Source organism: Myxocyprinus asiaticus, chromosome 13, assembly GCF_019703515.2.
Source record: "Myxocyprinus asiaticus isolate MX2 ecotype Aquarium Trade chromosome 13, UBuf_Myxa_2, whole genome shotgun sequence".
NCBI lineage: Eukaryota > Metazoa > Chordata > Actinopteri > Cypriniformes > Catostomidae > Myxocyprinus > Myxocyprinus asiaticus.
Window position 1 is genome coordinate 998,261 of NC_059356.1, and position 24,026 is coordinate 1,022,286.

The 24,026-nt window shown below is 39.2% G+C and overlaps 1 protein-coding gene across 1 annotated transcript; it reads right to left on the minus strand.

Annotated features, from left to right (window-relative positions):
• Positions 1–12,676: 12,676 nt before the first annotated feature.
• On the minus strand, positions 12,677–16,274 carry LOC127450350 (transcription factor Sox-9-like). The gene is made up of 3 exons (XM_051714403.1): positions 15,640–16,274; positions 14,782–15,029; positions 12,677–14,551 (listed from the first exon to the last, which is right to left on the minus strand). Exons 1-3 carry the CDS (start codon positions 16,050–16,052, stop codon positions 13,824–13,826), a joined length of 1,389 nt encoding a protein of 462 aa, XP_051570363.1. The 5' UTR covers positions 16,053–16,274; the 3' UTR covers positions 12,677–13,823.
• Positions 16,275–24,026: the final 7,752 nt, after the last annotated feature.

A 24,026-nucleotide genomic window follows, 5' to 3' on the forward strand; every position in this document is an offset into this window, starting at 1 on the left:
CAGGCTCCACCCCACCGCGAGGCCCCACCCGCCGGTACGTCCGATGAGATTGTCCCCTTGGTCCCCCTCACCCCCCTCGCCCAGAGCTTGGACACATGGCTTGTGCTTTCCAACCCGTCGCGATGGCTGGTCTGGACTGTCCGACTCGGCTAAGCGATTCAGTTCGTCAGGCATCCGCCCAGGTTCAGCGGCATCCACTTCACCTCGGTGAAGGGTGAGAACACCGCTACCTTGTGCGTGGAAATCGCTACCCTCCTACGGAAGGGTGCGATCAAGCCTGTCCCTCCGGCTGAGATGAAGAAGGGGTTTTACAGCCCCTACTTCATTGTACCGTCAGTACTGTTCACAAACTGTGTTCCCTGGATGACTTCCTCCGAGCCCTGTGGCAGACGAGTTTGCGGGGAAACTCACTGCCGGCTCAGTACATGTGCTAACTAAGCCCTGTACTGGGGTAGGTGCTCCGCTTGTGTTGGTTCCCCATAGGTAACCCCATGTGACATATATCTTCCGCTAATTCGTTTCCCTGTTGGTAAACTGCGTCTTCCTTGGGCTGAGGCCCCTCTGCCCCAGTCACCATGTTTGTAGAAACTCCTCCCCCGTAGGGTAGGACCTACCATGGGACTTCTCAACGTGACATACTTCCGACAAAGCTCGGCAAGACCATGTGACGTATTTCCACTCAAAATACCCCCCCCCCCCCTCTGGGTGGGGTGTGGTCTCCACGGTGTCTTCCCCTTGGGAGTGACCCCCCCGACATAGACCTGGTGACCCAGTCGGTTAACAAATTTCACTCTTTTTTTGGGGAGAGAAAAAGAGAGGATAAGAGGCCACGACTGGGCTAGCCTGTCTCTATCTTTTTGGGCAGTCGACTTGTCCCCAAAGGGTCGTTTGACACTCATAACAGCTTTGGGGGAGGTTACGTGTCGGCCTGGTGCGCTGGCTATGAAGCACACAGTGGTCTGCCCATCACACACCGCCAGTTCACGTAACACAGTTCAGCCAGTTGTGACATTTCGTATAGGGACTCCTAGTGTCACTACATCAACACAACGTCGAATGAGTGACAGATAGGGAACATCCTGGTTACTTGCGTAACCTCCGTTCCCTGATGGAGGGAACGAGATGTTGTGTCCCTCCTGCCACAATGCTGGACTACCCGCTGAAATGGCTGGGACCTTGTCTCGGCTCCTCAGCACAAAACCTGAATGAGTGGTTGCATACCAGCTCCTTTTATACCCGTATGTTCGGAGGGAGTGGTATGCAAATATTTATCAAAGACCAGAGGTGTTTGGGGCTCCCAAGAGTGACCCCTAGTGTCACTACATCGACACAACATCTCGTTCCCTTCATCAGGGAATGGAGGTTACACAAGTAACCAGGACGTTCTTTGCCTACTCTAACCTTTTATTTTAGTTTTCTGTTTCAAAAGTGGCTTTTTCTATGCAATTCTTCCCATAAGGCCTGCACCCCTGAGTCTTCTCTTTACTGTTGTACATGAAACTGGTGTTGAGCAGGTAGAATTCAATGAAGCTGTCAGCTGAGGACATGTGAGGTGTCTATTTCTGAAACTAGAGACTCTGATGTGCTTATCCTCTTGTTTAGTTGTACATCTGACCTTCCACAACTCTTTCTGTCCTTGTTAGAGCCAGTTGCCCTAAGTCTTTGAAGACTGTAGTGTACACCTTTGTATGAAATCTTCAGTTTTTTGGCAATTTCAAGCATTGTATTGCCTTCATCCCTCAAAACAATGACTGACTGATGAGTTTCTAGAGAAAACTGTTTCTTTTTTGCCATTTTTTACATAATATTGGCCTTAAGAAATGCCAGTCTATTGCATACTGTGGCAACTCAAAAACAAACACAAAGACAACGTTAAGCTTCATTTAATGAACCAAATAGCTTTCAACTGTGTTTGATTTAATGGCAAGTGATTTTCTAGTACCAAATTAGCAATTTAGCATGATTACTCAAGGATTAGGTGTTGGAGTGATGGCTGCTGAAAATTCTGTTTTTTTTGTTTGTTTTTTTTTAACAGTGCACCTGATACAATGCATTGCAGTGGAAATTTCGCTTGGAAGAATAAAAACAATTGTTAACTTTACTTTTGTTAGTTATTTTAGGTCATTAGATGTTCTGCCCTTTCTAAATCAGACACTTAAAGTAATGCAATAAGATTTAAATCAAATAAAAGATTGTATGATTAATTGGAAAGCATAATAGTTTTTTTATTATAATTTATTTATTTAAATTTACCTTATCTGACGAGGTGGAATCTTTATAAGTTTTAGTTTCTGGATTATGCCCCAGGATCACATACTCACCCCATCCTTGTGTTGTTTGAAGATGAGGATGACGCTGCGAAAAACGCCTTTGATAGGTCCCGGACATGGTTTCCTTTTCTCCCCCTCGGTGCAAAACAGCTGAATGTCAAACCATACTTTCCTTCCAAGTGCTATGGGTGTGTAAGGTATAAGTGCAGGTGCATTCCTAATCATCTCCAGGTTGGACTCAGTAATACAGGGCTGATGAACACTGGTGTCTTTTCTGATTTTCCTGTAGCGCTTCACAAATGATTTAAAGACTGCACTGAATGACTTCAAGTCTGCATGGCTTATGATGATGTGTTTTGTGATGTGATGGTTAATCCTGGCTCTGACACCTATCAGATTTCCACACTATTCTTGCGTCTGGATGTGGTTTGAATAGAAGCATGAAACTCTCACAATGTAGGCACATTAATATAAACAGTGATTAAAACTGACTGGAACTACCTGTGCATTAAACAGTTTTAATTTACACATTCCAGCCAATCAGCATCAAGTATTCAAATAGACCATGGTATAATCACTGATATAGAGTATATAGAACTGGATTGCTGACGCAACGGTAAACTGCCAGCAGGAACTGAAGCCACCGGAAGTGTTCAAGTGACCATATTGGTATTATAACTGCCATAGAACCTCAATGAATGGTAGCCAATACTGCCAACATTTCAGAGTCTCTGACCTCCCAATACAACACTAGCATTTCACCCCCTGAAGACAATCGTGATTGACTTTTAATTTTTTGTTATGGATAATGTTCACAGCAAGGAAGAAGATATATGCAGATTGCGATATCAGAGCATTCACCTGCCCCAGTGTGCAGCCCAGTCTCCATGTTGACTAATGTTTACTCTTTGAAATGAGATGCTTTCTATTACAGTAAGTCAATAGGCATACTTGAATGTTTGGGCATACAAATATGGTGGCGCAGTGGCTTTGAGTGTAGTATCAGAAAATCACTATTTAAATGTAACATTCATTCAATGTTATGATATCATCAGCAATCCAGTTCTTTGTTAAAGAAGATCAAGTGAAGTCATTATTAGTAGTCTATAGCTTTTCAGAACATACATCTTTACAGAAAATTATACTGTTACAGAAAACAGAAAATGATGGAGTGATGTCTTAAAGTCCTCATTGTGCGGTTCAAATGAATCACATGATGAATACATCATTGAAAATAATGGCTTAAAAAAATTATGAGCAACCCAAAGGTGACTGTGGCAAGAAACAAAAATTCCATAAGATGTTATTTTATGGAGAACAATAACCTTGGGAGAAACCAGGCTCAGCTGAGGGAGCATGAATATAATGCCAATGTTAGTTATTTATGTGTAGTACGAGTCTTGTTTTATATAAGTTTCAAACTAAGGATTGTGTATGAACTGTAAGATCAGTGGGTATAAAACATTTTAGATTTACAGGAATGGTTCTAAATTGAACCAAGAATGGTTTAATCACTCCTCCCCTAAAATAATTCAGATCCGATTCAATCAAAAGAAGCAAAGTGTTACTGAGGTCAGCTGTGTTATTAGTATTTGCAATTAACATTTTCTAAAATAGTTAAAAACTGTTCAAGTAGACTTTTTTGAAAAAAAAAATGAATTGTCGTTCTAGTGTTTTTAAAACCACATTGAATAATGTGCACATGCATATAAATCAGTCTTGAGCCAACAGGGTAACCCTTTATGCCAGTAAAATTAATTGTTTTTATAAAGAACCTTTATTGTATAATATGCTCTTTGGAATTGAATATAATACCATAGGATCAAAACTTTTTTTAAGGGTGTGGTCCTTCTGTTCATTTCTCACAATAAATGACATTATTCAGTGACAGTAATATTTCAGTGGGTCACATTCATTTTCTTTATGGATCACTGAAATTTTTTAATAGGAGAGTGAGAGATATTTAGCTCACATTACAGAACAGAGTGAGAGAACAAGCAAACAAAGTGAGGAAGCGACTCAAGTTTCATCGTGTTCTCTTTTATGTTGGTGAAATTCCTCCTTCCACATGATTAATCTGAGAGTGAAGTTTACCTGCCACACACACGTTCACCTGCTGCTATCTGCAGATATGCTGCTCAGGCCTCGTCTCTGTCTCTCTGCGTTCTAGTTCTTTCTCTTTTGGAGAGATTGATGTGTTGAACATGTGCTGGAGCTCACCAGTCACACACCTGTTTCACACAGCTGCCCTGCACAGCGTCACCAGCCCACAGTCACTGCACATCTGTGCTTGAGCAAAGCTGCAGTGGATTTGGGGAAAACATTGGCAAGGAAGTTTCTTTCTTTTTTTTTTTTTTTTTTCCTGTAAGAGGGTTAGCATGAAGACAGGCGTGCAGTGCAGAAATGCCTTCAGCTTAATTCGCTTATAAAATAAGCTTATAAAAAGACTCAAAAAGACTACCAGTATGCTGAAGCAAAATGCATTAATGATTTCTTAGAGGTGTATACTGTATATTAACTTGGCAGTATAACATTTTAAAGGTAGATTTTGACAGGGGCAATTAGATTGTAAGGGTTAAGTAACATTTTAAGATACATAATATTGTTTAATGCTATTTATTACTATATTTTGAGTCAGTAATATAAAGTAGCCTAGTGTGTTTTCTAGTTTCATTAGTTGAATAATAGGCGTGTAAATATTTGCACTGACATATGATTCTTAACAGTGTACTTACTTTTGTCAGATGGATGCAAACAGTTATGAAAATGACATCCATCCATTCACCTATGCTTATCCTACTGTATGTATGGTAGAAGGGGGTGAACTCTTTCTTCATTTTGAAGTAAGCTTTTTCCTTTCAATCTCGCATGCTCTGCGTCTGTAGCAAGAAGAACTCATGTAATCTGTGATGGTGTATCATATTGGGAATTAATATAGTAATGACAATCGATGCATTTTTAAACCCCTATTGCATAATTATAAATTTATTTTTGTTTTTCGGTATAATGTCCAGTTTAGCTTGAGATGTAGGCTAGTTGTATTATGTTCAATTAAACTTCTTTAAATAGCTTGAATGTATTTAGCTACTTTTTGTTAGCAGCTTGTAGTGTATCTAACTACTTTTTAAAAAAGGGTAGCTTGACTGTAGTTTAACTACTTTAAATTATGTGTAACTTGTAGCTTAGGAAGCTGTAGTTTTAAAGTAACTTCTTCAAAACTGCTAGCAACCATATAGCAACACACTTAAATACACTCAGAACACCTTTGCATCTACATAGCAATGCCCTGGCAACCAGCAGTTTAGCAGTAGTAGATTATAAATGAAGGCTGCCTCCGAAATCGCGTACAGTCAAAGTATGCATAGCATTTCATGAAGAATGTTATTCTTGGCAAGGAAAAAAAGTAAGTCCTTTAGATTTTACAGTTGAGAAGTATGAATTTATTCCCAGACATACTTCATCCAGGAGCGCGGGCATTAAAAAAAATCCTCTCATCATTTACTTATTATAATTGATGTTTAAAATCTCACCAATATGTATGTGCAGCGTATCTGTAACGTAACTGTTACTATAACAAAATTATCGGTATCTGTATTCAGATAGAATCGGATGTGGGCATGGCTTAAACAGGAGTGTGTCAAACTAATTTTAAAATGTGATTTACATTTAGGCTATAGCTTCTGTATATAAAGTATGCCTATTTAAATATTATTATTAATAATACTAATAATAATAATAATAATAATAATTATTATTATTATTATTATTATTATATTATGTAGGATTATTTTGTGTTCACATTTTTTTGTGGAGGACATAATTAATTAGTTAAATTACATGTGCAGAATTAGTGAAATGCAGTGGAATAAATGGCAAGATCGAGCCTCTATATATTTTTAGAAATGAAAACGAAAAAAAAAAGTGAATTTGTTTGTTTTCCGTAATCCTCCGTGTGCAGGAATATTCAGAATAGATATACACTCTATGTAGTATTTAAACCTCTATGGATCATTAAAAAAATTTTGGAATAAAGGATTAACCAGATAATTACCTTAATCGGTAATGTGGATATAAATGTGGTCAACTTACAGTCGAGCTCTGCTATAATCATCACTTCTCTGGTCAGGAATTAAACATCGTGCTCATGTTGGTTGGTCATGTGTGAATTGTGTGAAAAATTTGGTGTTTATGTGTTACAGATTAGACATTTCAAACAGACATTTCAAGAAGTGGAAAATGTGAATGATATTGTTAATACTCTTTACAAGCTTAGATTTCTAAGACGTGCACAATTAACAGAGACTGCAAGCGGAGTCGAGACTGCGGCCATCCGATCTGAACTTGAAATCACAACGTGCACATTTTCATTCATAAGGTTTACACTGTAGTAATATTGGCTTCACAGACTCATCATTGCTCTGTAATTTCTATATGTTTATTTAAAATATTGCTTTATACATGTGCTCGTTGGATGATCAGTCTTCTGGATATTTATTTATATTATTCAGATGAATTCGTTATTCGTTTTGAAGTCATTATTCGTGCTTCGGGCACATCCCTACTCACCAACATAAAATAAGCTGGATAACAACTGTTGTGTTGATATCCTCAAGCCCTCCTAATACTGTAAGGTTTCAATACAACCAGTCTACTTTTAAAAACACTCCCCAGTCCAGGGCATCTTGTCTCTTCACGAAGTCACTGCTGGCCCTCAGCAGCCCAGAGTTGAGCTGTATTTCACCAGCACCTGAGTGTGTCAGCACACACATGCTGTTCTCAGAGCAGGAGAAAGAGAGTGACCACGGGGGTGTGAAACAAAACTCCAAACAAAACAACTAATCGCTTTCATGTGCACACACACAGAGCAAATGGAATGAGTGTCTTCAGTGCGCAGTCATGTGTGACACAAAGAGATGACAAAAATTCACATGATGTGTTTAATGGCTCAACACATAAAACAGCTCTTGCGCTGTGTTTGTGTGTGTGAAGCTTCTTTGAAACTGAGTTTGTCAAGTTATTCATCATTTAAAGCAGTCCAACTACAGTCACACTACTCTTTTGAAAAAGTTACTAAAATTAAACTACACTGAAGCGATTTAATCGTTTTTTTTTTTTTTTTTTTTTTTGTTGTTTGTTTGTTTGTTTTGTTTTTACATAATAAAGTAGCTATTAGACTGAAACTAAAGCAAAGAGGATCTCAATTAGTGTGACTGCATCATATTTAAGCTTACAAAATGGATAGTTCTGGCCCTAATATTGGTTGAGCTCTTTTTGAAGTCATTGTAAAATAGCCATATATACCCACAGATATACATACTTAGATACCTCTTTTGACTAGTTTGCATATGTCAACCATGCTGCCATCTTGGAACAGTCAGCAATTTTTTTGTGTGGACAAGTATTTATTTACAGTAGTCTACTTACTCTGAAAGCATTGTCATAACTATGGTTATACTTAACGGAAATCAAAAGACTGACTAGCTTAATGTAAATTATTCATACTGCACTGTCATTATTTAAAGCTGAAACAATGGTGCCAATGGTGCAGAAATTACAGTAATAATGTAATATAGTAAAAAGTAAAAGAGTAAATACTCATGCCTCTTGAATAGGAAGTCAATACTTTCACATATGAAATGCAACTCAGTCTCACTGAACTGTCAAATGTACAGTGACACAAATAATTTGCTAAATTTTTACACTGTAGTATAATGTAATTTTTAATGTATATTTGAGATGTAAATTTAAGGCAAATGATTTTTGTTTAGAATCGTAATTCATGACATTCAAAGTACAGTATTAATATAATACAGTGAAAAGTAAAGTACACCCCCTAAAGGTATTTGGAGACTTTTGAACTTTTAAGTCACACCTAAAAACTATCTGAATATCATTTCATTAGACAACAACATATAAAATAATCTGCAAACGAATGCTGCACACACAGGTAGCAGCTTTGTCACGGTGCGGGAAAGGGAGAGGCAGGACCCAAAAGCAGAGGAATACAGTCAATTGGATTTATTAGTCAAACACACAAAACATTTCCTTTTCAAACTCAAATCAAACAAGCCCAGGCGAACTTGATCCTCCCCCGAGTCACGGGCAGAGATCTGAGGAATCCTCCTCCACAACAACTGGGCACCAAACTGGCATGGGTGGCGGCCAATGAGCACAAAAGGTAACTCCTCTTCTGAAACTAACCGCAGCCAGCTCAAACTGCACAAGAGCACAGTTTAACACAACAGTAACAGTTACAAACACCACAGAAACCATTACACACAACAACTTTCACGTTGACAATAACACCACAATGATCTGACATTGGACATAACTCACGAGGGGATATAAATAAGAGGAACTAACAAGGGCCAGGTGTCGTTCGCAGCTGGAGGTTGTAATGATGAGCGTTCCCATGGAAATGCTGATTCAGCACGCCAGCAGCACCTAAAACACATAAGGGCAAAACGTAAACATGCTTTGACAAAAACATACAGGGAATGATAATGCCACGGTCCTCATCAGGTGAACACACAACCTGGCAAGGTGCCAGGAACCGTGACATCGGCACGGCGGCAAATCGCACACAGCGATAACCCACCGCCAGACCCGTGCGCCCACACAAAGCACGAACACGAAACACAAGACAGACAGGGGACAACGATGTCATGGTCTTCATCAGACAAAACCCAACTTGACCGGCTGACAGGACCATGACATCACTGGAGAGCGCAGGGTGGTAACACGCGCACGGCGGTCCCAAACAACCGGACACGCGTGCTCACACAAAAGGGGTGACACAAAACACTAAGGCAGGCTGATACTGCCACAGTCCCATCAGGCCGAACCCCAACCTGACAAAGTCACTGGACCGTGACAAGTGTATCCACAGGTGTAGCTCATCACAATAACTATGGAGATGTTCCACCAATGTTTAACCACCAGAAAGTGTCCAAATACTTTTTGTACTCTTTCGCTTATAATTTTGCATAGTATATAATCCATCTGAAAACCTGACAAACCTGTGTTTGTGTTATCTTTCTTTACAACTTCATTTTCACTTGCTTTGCTATGTTGTTTTATAATGCAGTGACATTCATACATTTTCTAGTGTGGCTCCTGTGTCAAAATGCTTTTTGGGGCCACTGTATTATGGCATAATAATCTATAACAATGTTACTTTTGTGTCTATTTGGTAACAAGGTAAAAAAAAAGAGTCAACAGAAACAAACCATGTAAAATCATCAGGCACACTGTATGCGGAACTATAATTTAAGGATGATAATTGAAAACAGGTGGAAGGTCTGTGGTGGAAAAATCCCATAATTATATCAAGATAATTCCTCTGTGTATTATTGAATCAGGACACAGAGATGCAGATACAGTTATCTTACCACTGAAACCTCTGCAGCAAATGAAATCCACTTGCATTTATTGTGCTGCATAATTACAGCGAGTATTGCATTTTCTGTTGAACACAACACTACTGACTGAGACTGTCTTCATATCACATTAATATATTATTGGACATTTCTGTATGTTCATTTGCTATTGAATAATTAAATTGTTTTAGTTTGATAGAATATTAGAAAACCATACTGTACGCCATCACAGTCTAAAAATATAAACTTGTTTTTTGTCTCTGTTCCTGAAGGCAAATATCCCAAGGCCTGTAAATGAATACTGCTTGTTTGCAGGAGAACCTGTTTAACATTCCTATAATACTAGTAAACCAGGACACTTGATGTTGACACCAAAAATTACTAAACTTTTCCATCAATTGATAATAGTAAGACATCACTAATAATAGCACTAATAATAGTAAGAACAAACACTTATTGCATCAAAGGAAATTACTTTCTAAGAATAGATAATTTAATGGAATATTCCGGGTCCAATACAAGTTAAACTCAATCGACAGGATTTGAAGCATAAAGTTGATTACCACAATAAATGATTTCGACTCGTCCCTCCTTTTCCTGATAAAAAGCAACAATGGAGGTTACAGTGAGGCACTTACAATGGAAGTGAATGGGGAGAATTTTTATGAAACTTGAAATTAAAAGCATACACTTACATTATTTAATATTTTTTTGCTTATGTATATTATTTGAGCTGCAAAGTTGTTTAAATTGTTGTTTTTAGGGTATTTCAGGGCTTTAGGGTTTACACCATTATGTTGTCATGGCAAACAAGTTGTAAAACTGAATATCCCAGTAGATCTCTCTGGTAGATCTCACAGCTCAAGTCCAGTCCTGTGCTTGAGCCCCTCCACTAAGGACAGCACGCAAAATACATTTACCTTAATGCGCTCCAGGACTATATGTACCAGCAAACTCGTGAATTTACATCTTGTGACTATTTACTTTTAAAACAGTAATAATTTGGTGTTTACAGATTGGCCCCATTCACTTCAATTGAAAGTCTCACTGTAACTCTGATGTTTGTTTTTTTATATAAGAAGTCTTTTTTTTTTTTTTTTTTAAGAAAAAAATTATATTTGCATTTTTCAAAGTTAAAAGGACAAGTAATTTTTGTGGTAATCAACATTATTCCACAAATGCTGTCAATTTGAACCTGGAATATTTCTTTAAGAATAGAACATTTCATTGCAAAATATTTGTTAAGATAGTGAGTAGTGTTTGCCTGTGCAGAATTTGCTATTACGATGCAAGGGTGTCATTGGTTGCCAAGACGTTGTTATGCAGTTACTAGGGTACTCTGGGAGGTTGCAAGGCTGTTGCTAATTGCTTCTGGGTGGTTACTAGTGGTGTCTTACTGGCCTAAAAGAGCCCACTCCAAAGTCTCTATGATATTCTAGTCTCTAGATAAGGCTCAGGACCCTCCTTCATGTCCATGGGATTATTACAACTTTTGTTTGATAGAAATAAAAATAATAAGTCTGATCACTTATCAGTAATAGTAAGATAATCCTGAATCATTATACACATATGAACCAATGGAAAATTAAATTGATTGGAGATAACTTAGATAACTGTTGTTGAATAGACTGTGTACTGTCGCAGCATTAAATTATATGATTAAGCAATAATTAACAGTTAGTATGACATAGAGTAAGATATAAATTGTCTGCAATGGTGTGTTAGGCAGTAAGAGACCTAATAAGTGTCTTAAAATCCATGCACCTCTTAAAGTTTCTAAAAATAATCAATTGTTTGCGTTCAGAAGAACTTTATTTGTCGACTGGAGTCGTGTGGATTATTTTGATGCACCCTAAATATGTATTTTGGACTGTCAAAAAATGGAGGACATTCACTTGCATTGTTTAAAGGAGGAGGCCTGAAATTAAATCCTAAAAGTCTTAAATTCTGTTTTGATGAAGAAAGAAACTCAGATACATCTTGGATGGCCTGAGGGTGTGTAAATTTTCAGCAAATTTTCATTTTTAGGTGAACTATTCCCTTAAGTAACGGGATGACAAAGTGACCAGCAGAATTTATTTACTTCACTCTACATAAAACAGCACACTCCAGCGATGCTCATGTCTGCTGGCTGTGGCTTATTGAGACCAAAGTGAACCTGGCAAATAAGATTGACCGTTGTTGTAATTATTGCTATAAATAAATGAATCACACATATTGTAGCATACAACAACAGACAACAATGTTATTTTATCTGTTAGGATTCAAATGAATAATCAATCTACTTTCTGTCTGTAGTGCTTCGTCTCATTTGCTTGTGTTTTGTGTTGTATTATTGTCCAGTGTCAGATTGCCTTGCCTCTTGTCTGAGACCACCCATAGCGGCATCAGTGTGGAATAATGATGTTCCTCTGCTCTTGTTTCATGTTCTTTGAGTGAAGATTCATGTGTGAACTCTGACGGTTTGTTGGGATAGTCTCACTTCATCAAACTGATCTGTGGCACTTCAGCCAAATGCACGTTTAGTACCTTTGTGAATGTGTTATATCTCATATTTTGTATACTCAGAACTTGTATTCATTTTCTTATATATGACCATTTCTGTCAATAAACACTTGTCATAAAGTATGTTTTGCAGTTTACAGATTCTTTGTCAATATACTGTAAATTAGGCTTTCAAAGGTTCCAGTTTATTGCTGATGTCATCAGTGCCATTTGGTCTTTAAATCCTTTTTTGATTAGTATGCTTTATGGCATCGTGTAGCTTAATTAAGCTCCTAATGACTGATGAAATCATCTGCAGTCTTTGCACCTTTCCAATTATTACACAACTGGAATGCTGTATTGACCAGTCAGGACCACAATGATCTGTTTTATGACATTTGAGCTTTGTATTTCTGATGATTTACAAAAATAGTCCTGGACTATCTATTTGTGGATGATGTCTATGTGGTATCTAGTCTAATGTAGAGAGCCTTCTTCATTTAATTGATTGATTAAAGAAATATGTCTTTCCAAAATCGAAGATATTTTCAATATCTTTCTTTTTATTGCAAACAATATGATACAAAAGATAAGCTTCCTTTAAGATGATGCCATGTTTACAGGAATAAAAACTTTTTTCTTTTTTTTTTTTAACAATACAATGCTGGTGTTTTCATAGAGAGGACAAATCTTATAGCCAACAGCCTGCAGAAGTCAACATTTTCTTTTTGGATGAAATAAAATAAAAATAAAAAAATGAGATAAGTTCCAGTTGTTTGTTTTTAAACATTTGATCAAGTTTCATCACAATTATAAGTCATTTGTACTCAACTAGATTATCAAAAGAACATTCTTCAATGGAAACATTTACAAATGATAAATAAAGGAGATGGTTAAAGTTTGCACTACAGCTAAATAGTAATCATCTCAGTAAAACATTTAGCTTTTTATCACAAATTAGCCAAAGTAAATGATAAAACACAAATAGTATAACTTTCAAGTAAAATTAATACTAATGAATAAATTAAAGATGTTAAGATTCGATGGCTGCTGTATGAATGACAATCTGACCAATGATGACCTACAGAGGAGCCTCAGGTCAAAGGGCACTTCCTGTTCCTCCTTCAGCGGTAAGACAGAGGGTGAGATCTCTAGGCACAGATGGATATGGCAACTCTGACAAGACACCTGCGGCTAAACTTAGGCACAGACTATAGAAGTATTACAATATAGACTATACATTTGTTTGTGCTGTCAATTGAACAATTACCACGAATTAACTCACATTTTCCCAATTCATAATGTTCATAGGAGACCTCCAAACATATAGTGTATACATACAATTAAGAGAAAAATATCAGGAGAGTTAACGTTGTCATTTTCTACTGTCTCTACAAAAATAACATCAGTGAAAAGGGAGGACACTGTTTATTCTCCCTATGCAAATGTATAAACCCCCAAATCAAACAAACTGAGAAAAGAGGTGACACATACACAGTACATACTAAAATAATTATATTGAATATGTCCTCACAGAGGATTTCTCTTTTGCTTCATTATATCTAGAAAAATATAATCACAATTCCAAGCAATTTATAAAAGGCACTGTCGGGAGCCATTCTGTTCATTTCAGTACGTTTAAAGAACTCCAGCATTTTCCAGAGTTACGGGCTATCTGGATTAGTGTCTCTTATGGTCTGGACAGTTGGGTGTAGACCGGCTGTTGCTCCCAGTGCTGTGGACTGTGCGCTTGAGGTACAGACGCGACGCCCGTCGTATCGGCGATTGGGGTGTACATGGGCCTCTGGCTGGGACTCATGTAGCTGAAGGCAGGGTAGAGACCGGAGCTCTGCCCTGTGGCATGGCTGTAGTAGGAGTTAGAGGGACTCTGGTGGTCTGCGTATTCATACTGCGTGCGGGAGATGGAGGGGTACGAGGTGCTGTAGTGCTGCAGGTTGAAGGAGCCATATGTGACGTGCTGCGGTGAGCCCTGCTGCTCACTGTAGTGGCTCGGACTCAACTGCTCCGTCTTGATTTGGGTTCTCTGCTGGCTTTGGCCCTGCTCGCTGCCATTGGCCATTGTGCTCAACGAGTGCTGCTGCTGCTGTTGTTTGGAGACCCAGCCGTGTGCTGGAACTCCTCCCACTTGACTGTTGAGCCCATAGCCACTGGAGTACACTTGGGCACCGTTGGCAACCACCATCCCTGGGTGTCCATGTGGAGGCAGGTACTGGTCAAACTCATTGACATCAAACGGCTCCATGTTGGAAATGACGTCGCTGCTCAGCTCACCGATATCTACGGCCCCAAAGTCGATGCCCTCCTGCAGGGGGCGGCCTTCACGCTTTAAATCTGTTTTGCTGGATGGCAGGTCTGTTTTGGGGGTTGTGGGAGGCGTGGGGGGGCCTTGGGACTGGCCTACAAAAAGAAAAGAAGAATGAAAGACAAAAATTAACTACCTGCTATGCATGACATTACTGACGCAAGCAGAAAGATAATAAAGATACAAAGTGAAATTAAGAGTGCCAGATAAGATTTATGAGTTTCCCTGCAGGCTCATAATAAACTATTACATAAAGTACTAAACACGCTGCGCAACGCTTTTCTCTACTCGTTGATTTGTAATGAATCATTGTTGATGTTCATACCTGAGTGGTCTCCTGGGGAATGCACTTCACCCATGCTGGACGCAGGAGAGTCGGCCTGCTGCAGGGCTTTGAAGATGGCGTTGGGTGAGATGTGGGTCTGCTCTCCGTCCTCAGATTCGCTTTGGCCATTCTTCACAGATTTTCTCCGTCTGGGCTGGTACTTGTAGTCAGGGTGGTCTTTCTTGTGCTGGACCCTCAAGCGCTCGGCCTCCTCCACAAATGGACGCTTCTCTCCCTCATTCAATAATCTACAAATATCCAGAAAAAATAATCAATACTTAGGGTAAGATTTGCTTTCTTTACATTCCTCATTTAATAACTTAGTAAGAATCATTTAAAAGTTTTATAAATAATTTATTTGCTATGTATTTAGAACAACAGCAACTATTTTTGTTTTTATCCAGTCACTAAACTTTGCAAGGATTGCTCTATCCAAAGAGCTAATAAATGCCGATATTTAATTTTATTTCCAATGGAACTAAATATCCATAATATTGTTTAAAGTCTATTTCTTTATGGAGAGTAAAGTTACCTGAGTTTGCCTATTTACTTCACTATACAGCATCAACTGCATAACTTTCATCATTATGTAGTTTGCATTATTTATTTAACGATTTATATATATATATATATATATATATATATATATATATATATATATATATATATATATATATATAAAATAAAAGCACTTTTATAGTTTACCCGGGGTAAATAAATAAATGCAGAAAGGCTCTGAACTTTAGTTTATCTAAATAATATCAGTACTGCTCCGACTTCCGGAGTTTCTAATAAATGTTGAATTATGTTGAATAAATAAATGTAACAATAATTAAAGCAGCAATAAAGCATGTTTACCTCCAGAGTTTCCCGAGTGTTTTGCTGAGTTCGGCGTTGTGCAGATGCGGATACTGGTCAGCCAGTTTCCTCCGCGCGGCTTGAGCCCAAACCATAAACGCGTTCATGGGTCTCTTTACGTGCGGCTTGCTCTTACTGGAGCCGTTCACGCGGACCGGCATGGGCACCAGGGTCCAGTCATAGCCCTTCAGAACCTGCGACACCGCGTCCCGGATACACACGGGGAACTTGTTCTCCTCGTCCTTCTGATACTCGCGGAGGTTCTGCTCGGGTCGGGTGTTCTCGGTGTCGGAGCCCGATCCGGACGGACACGGAGAGCCGGCCGAATCCTCGGACATGCTTGGGCTGGGCGCGTCGGAGAGACTCTTGTCCTGCTCGTCGCTCATCTTCAGGTAGGAGTCGAGGAGATTCATGCAGATGAGTGAGTTAATGAAACTCTAGTGATATAAAATCCTCCGGCGGGAGTTCAGATGAGTTTCCTGCGCAAAAAGATCTCCAAGTGTCCAAAGATCTCCAAAGTGTCTAAAGTCCCTCAAAACGACGAGACCTGCTTGTCACGGGTAAAAAAAAAAACTCATACAGGACGCCAAATGTCACTGATGTGAGGGGAAATCCCGCATGCACATGATTGTGGAGAGTTGGAAAAATTCTGCTCTTCTCTCCAGATCAAATCATTTATATGTGAATGGATGGAGGCGGAGCTAAATCTGACCCCCCCCCCCCCCCCCCCCAGTTCGGGCTTAAACCAAATAAACACAACAAAAAGATTAACATGAATGCATAAAATGGCTTGAATAGGCTATATAATGCAAGAGAAAATCTAGCTATATAACCAGCTGCGCAATATATCATGTATTTGCACAGTAAAAAAAAATAAAAAATTCAAATAACTTTAAAATGAGATCCATGTGGTAAGATTAATTGCTTTAGTCCAAATATTATATAGTATGACTGGAATCACCAGCGAAAGCTATATTTACGGGTCAGGTCGAGTAGAAATCGCTGCAGTTTCATTTTTGTACAGTGTAGTGTGTCGTTTATGTAGTATTTTACAGTATAAGTATGCATATTATGTTTTTATTATGCAGATCATGTAGGCTAGGCTATGTCATGAATATTAAGTAAGCAGGTTATTGTATTTTTATTTTATTTTTGGACAGAGAAAAATGGGGTTCGCTGTTTGTTTCTGTTATTGACATATCAATTCACCTGGTAAGATTTCAAGTGAAAAATCAATCTGCAAAAGTGTGTTTTGCTTGAGGTCAGTTTTAAATGGAACTGCATTGATCTTGAAAACGTTATAATCTTCATTCGTCTAAATCTGTTGAGTCCTCACCAATACTATACTGTGTAAAGTAGTTAGTCATCAAGTATTCTTCAAAATTTTTGGAGTGTAATCACGTGAATGTGTTCTCGTAGACAGTGTTTATAAGAGTTTTATGTCTGTATATCAATGCTCAAACACTCATGCGTGTATCATGCTCTGTTTGCTTTCAGTTTCTCCTTCATAGTTTCGCATGTGTTCGATAGAGGGCGACATGAGTTCAGTGACTCGAGTTCAACTGAGATCTGCACACTCTGCACAGAGGCTCCCCAAACCGCTTTAGTCCGTATACCACGTCCCGTGGGCTTTGAGACTGGCCAATATTGATGGGAAGATCGGATCATTTTACTGACTTGAATCTTTGAGTCTCGTTCAGCACAATGAACGAATCTTTATTCAAGTCATTTCGTTCATTTGAGCAGAATAAAATTAAAATGTTACATTTTCAATAGCCAAATCCCCCCAACACATCTACTTACGCAAACTTTGATTATAGTCCCAATAAGGAAAAACTGATAATGCAGCCAAGGACAAATTATGAGAAACATAAATTATTAGTTCACCTCTGAGACTCGAGAGGTGGACTAATCATTTCTGTTTGCTGTTGTAGCGCCTATGTGGTTTTCACGTAATAAACGAACGGAGGTTGCGCAATGCACATGCGCGGCCAACACAAAATGAATGAATCACTCTCTGAGACTACTTGTTCTTCTGAGTTACATAAAAGATTCGTTCAAAATAAACGAATCGTTCATGAACGACCCATCACTACTGGGCTAGCATCAAGGATTTTTAATACACATTACTAAACGCTGTGCCCAAAACGCGTTATACGGATGAGTTTAATGTCGCGGATATGTTATAGACGTAAATTATTGCCTTAGAACCCACCAGTCAATGGAAACAATTGTCACAGTTGCGAAACTTAATTACCAAATTGTCTTAAATTCAGGACACTAATATTGCTCATATCACACAAATTAAAGATTGTCATATATTGAGCCGAGCATGTTTATGCCCATTAAATCATACAGTGAACCATAATGCCAGAAGAGTTTGTTTTGACATACAGCAAAAAGAAAAAGAAAAGACTGCCAGTTACTACTTTCAACATCATAGGCCTCACACATCACTCTTCCCACACTTCAGAACCACTGGAATGGACAGCAGCAATTAACTAATCTGACCACCAAAGACAACAATCTTAACCTGAATGCACAAGGCAAATGTACCGTAGACACGGCAGTTTAATATAGTTATTTTTAAACGTTAAAACTATATATATATACAGGTGCATCTCAATAAATTAGAATGTTGTGGAAAAGTTCATTTATTTCAGTAATTCAACTCAAATTGTGAAACTCGTGTATTAAATAAATTCAATGCACACAGACTGCAGTAGTTTAAGTCTTTGGTTCTTTTAATTGTGATGATTTTGGCTCACATTTAACAAAAACCCACCAATTCACTATCTCAAAAAATTAGAATACATCATAAGACCAATAAAAAAAACATTTTTAGTGAATTGCTGGCCTTCTGGAAAGTATGTTAATTTACTGTATATGTACTCAATACTTGGTAGGGGCTCCTTTTGCTTTAATTGCTGCCTCAATTCGGTGTGGCATGGAGGAGATCAGTTTGTGGCACTGCTGAGGTGGTATGGAAGCCCAGGTTTCTTTGACAGTGGCCTTCAGCTCATCTGCATTTTTTGGTCTCTTGTTTCTCATTTTCCTCTTGACAATACCCCATAGATTCTCTATGGAGTTCAGGTCTGGTGAGTTTGCTGGCTAGTCAAGCACACCAACACCATGGTCATTTAACCAACATTTGGTGCTTTTGGCAGTGTGGGCAGGTGCCAAATCCTGCTGGAAAATGAAATCAGCATCTTTAAAAAGCTGGTCAGCAGAAGGAAGCATGAAGTGCTCCAAAATTTCTTGGTAAACGGGTGCAGTGACTTTGGTGTTCAAAAAACACAATGGACCAACATCAGCAGATGACATTGCACCCCAAATCATCACAGACTGTGGAAACTTAACACTGGACTTCAAGCAACTTGGGCTATGAGCTTCTCCACCCTTCCTCCAGACTCTAGGGCCTTGGTTTCCAAATGAAATACAAAACTTGCTCTCATCTGAAAAGAGGACTTTGGACCACTGGGCAACAGTCCAGTTCTTCTTCTCCTTAGCCCAGGTAAGACGCCTCTGACGTTGTCTGTGGTTCAGGAGTGGCTTAACAAGAGGAATACGACAACTGTAGCCAAATTCCTTGACACATCTGTGTGTGGTGGCTCTTGATGCCTTGACCCCAGCCTCAGTCCATTCCTTGTGAAGTTCACCCAAATTCTTGAATCGATTTTGCTTGACAATTCTCATAAGGCTGCGGTTCTCTTGGTTGGTTGTGCATCTTTTTCTTCCACACTTTTTCCTTCCACTCAACTTTCTGTTAACATGCTTGGATACAGCACTCTGTGAACAGCCAGCTTCTTTGGCAATGAATGTTTGTGGCTTACCCTCCTTGTGAAGGGTGTCAATGATTGTCTTCTGGACAACTGTCAGATCAGCAGTCTTCCCCAAGATTGTGTAGCCTAGTGAACCAAACTGAGAGACCATTTTGAAGGCTCAGGAAACCTTTGCAGGTGTTTTGAGTTCATTAGCTGATTGGCATTTAAATATTCTAATTTTTCGAGATAGTGAATTGGTGGGTTTTTGTTAAATGTGAGCCAAAATCATCACAATTAAAAGAACCAAAGACTTAAACTACTTCAGTCTGTGTGCATTGAATTTATTTAATACACGAGTTTCACAATTTGAGTTGAATTACTGAAATAAATGAACTTTTCCACGACATTCTAATTTATTGAGATGCACCTGTATATATATATATATATATATATATATATATATATATATATATATATATATATATATATATATTTATATATTAAGACATAACACAAGAAGGACATGATTGCCAGATCACCACTTCATAGCTTCAGAATAACCAGAAACAATGACCTATTATCTATAACCTAGTATCAATAATACAGATTTGTATAAATATATTAACTTATATATTATAACTACTTGAACACAAAATCCATACGTCTCTCCTTGCGAACGAACATTTAATTGAAATTAACTTTGCCAAATCCGCATAGGTCGTCGATGCTTACACTGCAGTTATCCATTTTAGCGCTTAATAACGCATTAGTTACGTGAACTTGAACGGGTTGACACAAAACTAAAATCTAGCCTGTCAGATAGCAACTGAAGGAAGGAGCTTCTGATTGGCTTACTCATTTTGGTAAGCACGCTTACCTTGGCCATTTGTTCCGGGCATGCTTCCATTTGAATGAATGTACAGTGTTGAATGAAAGGGTGGTAAACAATGCTTTGAATCAGAAAACATAAATAAAGTGCTTATACCTGAGGGTGGCGCCAAAGCGAATAAATGAATAAACTGTCTGTGCTGCTCAACTGAGATGAAAGGTGACGAATTTGAACGAAAACTGTTGTTTATATTAACAATTATATTTAAATATTTCAAAGTGTCATTGTTCTTTTCACCCTTCTGTTAGGTAAGCATATGGAGATAGAATTGTTTCTAATTCGAGACAAATGGAAATTGATTCACAAATAGAAAGTTGGTTCACAAATCAAGAATAAGATCCACAAATAAATGTAAGGAGTTTCTCAAAAATGAAATGAATTCACAAATAAAAAGAATGAGAATTGCAAATAATTTTTTTTATTTACAAATATATTTTTAACTCACACAAACAACTCTGTCCAGCATTCATTTGTGAATCGCACGCATTTAGTTGTGGATCGCTTCCTGTGCATTTGTAGATGGCAGAATTCTGAAACATTTCTTGCTGACTTCACCCATTGTCTACTGAAGCCAATCAGATAACGTCCACATTATTCGGACCAATCATAACACATTCTATCTTCAACCAGTCAGCTTCGTTTTACTATCAGGGCGGGACAGAGTCACAGCGCTCTCATGAGCACCTAATCAAACACTTACAGATATGCTCCAAGGCCACAAACTTTTAAAGAAACGGACGACATTAGAGGAATACTGTGACTTAAGGTTTATATCATTTTCTCTCAGTTATAAACACATGTAGTGTCTTGTTAAATGTCGACAGCTGAAAATTGCCCATTTGTAGAGTGTCCTGACCATTAGCTTTATAGCTAACCTGGCTGACTGTATGAGTCTTCTATTTTAATTTTAACCAAGTTTCTTGACTGAAATGTGTCGTCAAAACCTTTACTCTTAATGTTACATGGCAGATCCAAACAGACACACTACTAGACACTACAAAATATCAGTAGTACAGATAGTGCCTTTATAAAACATGAATCATATTAGATGATCTTAGGAGCACAAACCATAAATTAATACCCTATGTTACACAGTGTACAAAATCTGCTATGCTTTCATATTATGTTAATGTGTGTCGGTGTGTGTGTGTGTGTGTGTGTGTGTGTGTGTGTGTGATATATATATATATATATATATATATATATATATATATACATAATTATATATATAATTTAAGTATTTCAATGGATTTATATTTTTAGCACTTGTGTTATGGCAGACCAGTCCAATGTTACTCACAATAAATAATTATGTTAACCCTGTAAAACAATGCATGTTTCACTTATTTACTTTGGAAGTATATGAGCTGTGAGACACAGGAGGACAACAACAATAATAATAATTATAATAATAATAATAATAATAATAATAATAATAATAAAGTTGTGAGGATACTGGGAACTGGTGCTCTGCTCCACATCACAAATAGATGGGAACAGTTGTGGGACTTTTGAGCTACTGGTGGTGAGACATCACAAAGCTCCATGGCTCAATCTTGTTTGTGTAACATATTCTTTTCTATAACAGTAATGGCCTTGTTTTTAACGCGTAACTTTTTAAAAATTATTATTTGTGCAGAATGCTCTTACCCTGACTAGGTGTAGCCGTCCCAGACAAATGATACAACACCATGACGTGGCAGTGAGGATGTTCATGTACAACAAACTTGAGTAAAATGCAAGCACTCCAGTTATAATGTTCAATTCCAGTGTTTATGTGTGTAAATACATGTACTCAAATTTATTGTCTTTTGTAGTTACATACATGACATCCAGCAATTTGTAAGCAAAAAATCATACCTTTTAGCAAACAGACATGCTTTAAAGTGTTAAAAAAAACAGACACTCTTTAAAATCTATTTACCTAAAAATGCCTTGACAGAACTCAATAAAAGGTTTGTCAACTAAATTACAAAAAATATTTTGTCAAATGAGATGAGTCATCATTTTCACTCATATTCATGTTATTCTAAACCCAAACGACTGACTTTCTTCTGTGGGAGGAACTCAAAAGGAGTTGTCAATTATGATGGAGACTGACAGTCTCGCTTTCATTTCAGCCTCATTAGCAGCATCTTCATTTTACAATGTATTCTCATTAGTGCCCGACCAATATATCGGCCGGCCGATATTATCAGCCGATATTAGCCTTTCACTGATATATCGGTATCGACGTATAATTTACCGAAATGCGCCGTTATGAAAACTTTTTTTCAGAACATATAATGCAGAAAACAATGCTTTAAGGGGGTTCAGTGGAAAGGAGGAGGCGAGAACCGGCTTGAGAATATAAATTATAGTTTAATGATCAACTTAACCCAAAACACACAAACATAACCACACACAGGGCAGCTGCCTGTGATTCTCTCTCTCTCGAACTGTCGTCCACGGCCGCCTTTATCCCTCGCGCGCCACGTCAGGCTGATTGGGGACCGGGCGTGCGTCATTCCAGCTGGCCCCGCCCTCCTCGGCTCTACACTCCTCCCGGTGTTGCCTCAGGCCGGGGAGCCCCTGGCATGATGTACATCCCCCCTTCCTCTCTGGGGTGGGGGGGGGGCGTGCCTTGCACCCCGACTGCCGGCGGGTCATCCCCGCCTTCCTCGACCTGGGAGGAGACAGGAGGGGAAAAACAACAACAACAACAACAACAACAACAACAACAACAAAAACAAAACAGGCGAGAGAAAGGCCAACACGGAGCTACAGAGAGAGAGAGAGGAGAGAGAGAGAAAGAAACTCACTCACCGGTTCTCTGATGCGCCGTTGCGTGGTCCTCGATCACTCCTCCACCCTCTCAGGCGGACGGCAGCTGCTCCTCCCCTGGCGGACCGGAGTCAGACCTCCGACCCCCAGTGGACATAACGCCCCTCCGCGTTCCCGGCGACCCGTGGGGACACTCCTCCGACCCTGGCAGTGGCCCTACCGCTCCAGGCAGTCGGGGAGTCGCTTCCCTCCTCCCCTCGTGGACGGCGGTCTTCTCTCGACCCCTCTGCGTTTCTGGGGGACGGCAGGGCACTCCTCCACCCCTGGCAGCGGCTCCATCACTCCAGGCGGTCGGGGAGTCCAGTCCCCACTCGCCTCGCGGATGGCGGCCGTTCCCCGCGTCCAGGTGGTCGGGCTATTCCGTCCCCCGGCAGATGGCAGCGGCGCTCCCCTGGGTGGACGGCAGTGTCGAGGACTCTGCGACGGGCATCCCTCCTCCTTCCCGGGTTTCGGCACCAGTGTAAGGGGATTCAGTGGAAAGGAGGAGGCGAGAAACGGCTTGAGAATATAAATAATAGTTTAATGATCAACTTAACCCAAAACACACAAACATAACCACACACAAACATAACCACACACAGGGCAGCTGCCTGTAATTCTCTCTCTCTCGAACTGTCGTCCACGGCCACCTTTATCCCTCGCGCGCCCCATCAGGCTGATTGGGGACCGGGCGTGCGTCATTCCAGCCTGGCCCCGCCCTCCTCGGCTCTACGGTGTCATTACGTAGTTTGTCCAGCAGAGCGTGCTCTGACTCCATTGTTTACAGAGCTGACTCTGAACTGACGGTGGCTCTGCAGACAGGGTGGAGTTGAGCTGTGTGTCGGTAAGTTAACTAGTTTGTGAAATACATACTGGAAAGTTAATAAACAATGATTATTTTTTTAGCATTTAAAATTATAATTTTACCTTTT

What these genes read in the sequence shown, in the direction of transcription:
- LOC127450350 (XM_051714403.1), bottom strand. Translation starts at nt 16,052, where the DNA reads ATGAATCTCCTCGACTCCTACCTGAAGATGAGCGACGAGCAGGACAAG. An exon ending in ACACTCGGGAAACTCTGGAG is followed by an intron (nt 15,030 to 15,639) that starts GTAAACATGCTT and finishes GGATATTTGTAG; the next exon opens with ATTATTGAATGAGGGAGAGA. An exon ending in TTCCCCAGGAGACCACTCAG is followed by an intron (nt 14,552 to 14,781) that starts GTATGAACATCA and finishes TTCTTTTTGTAG; the next exon opens with GCCAGTCCCAAGGCCCCCCC.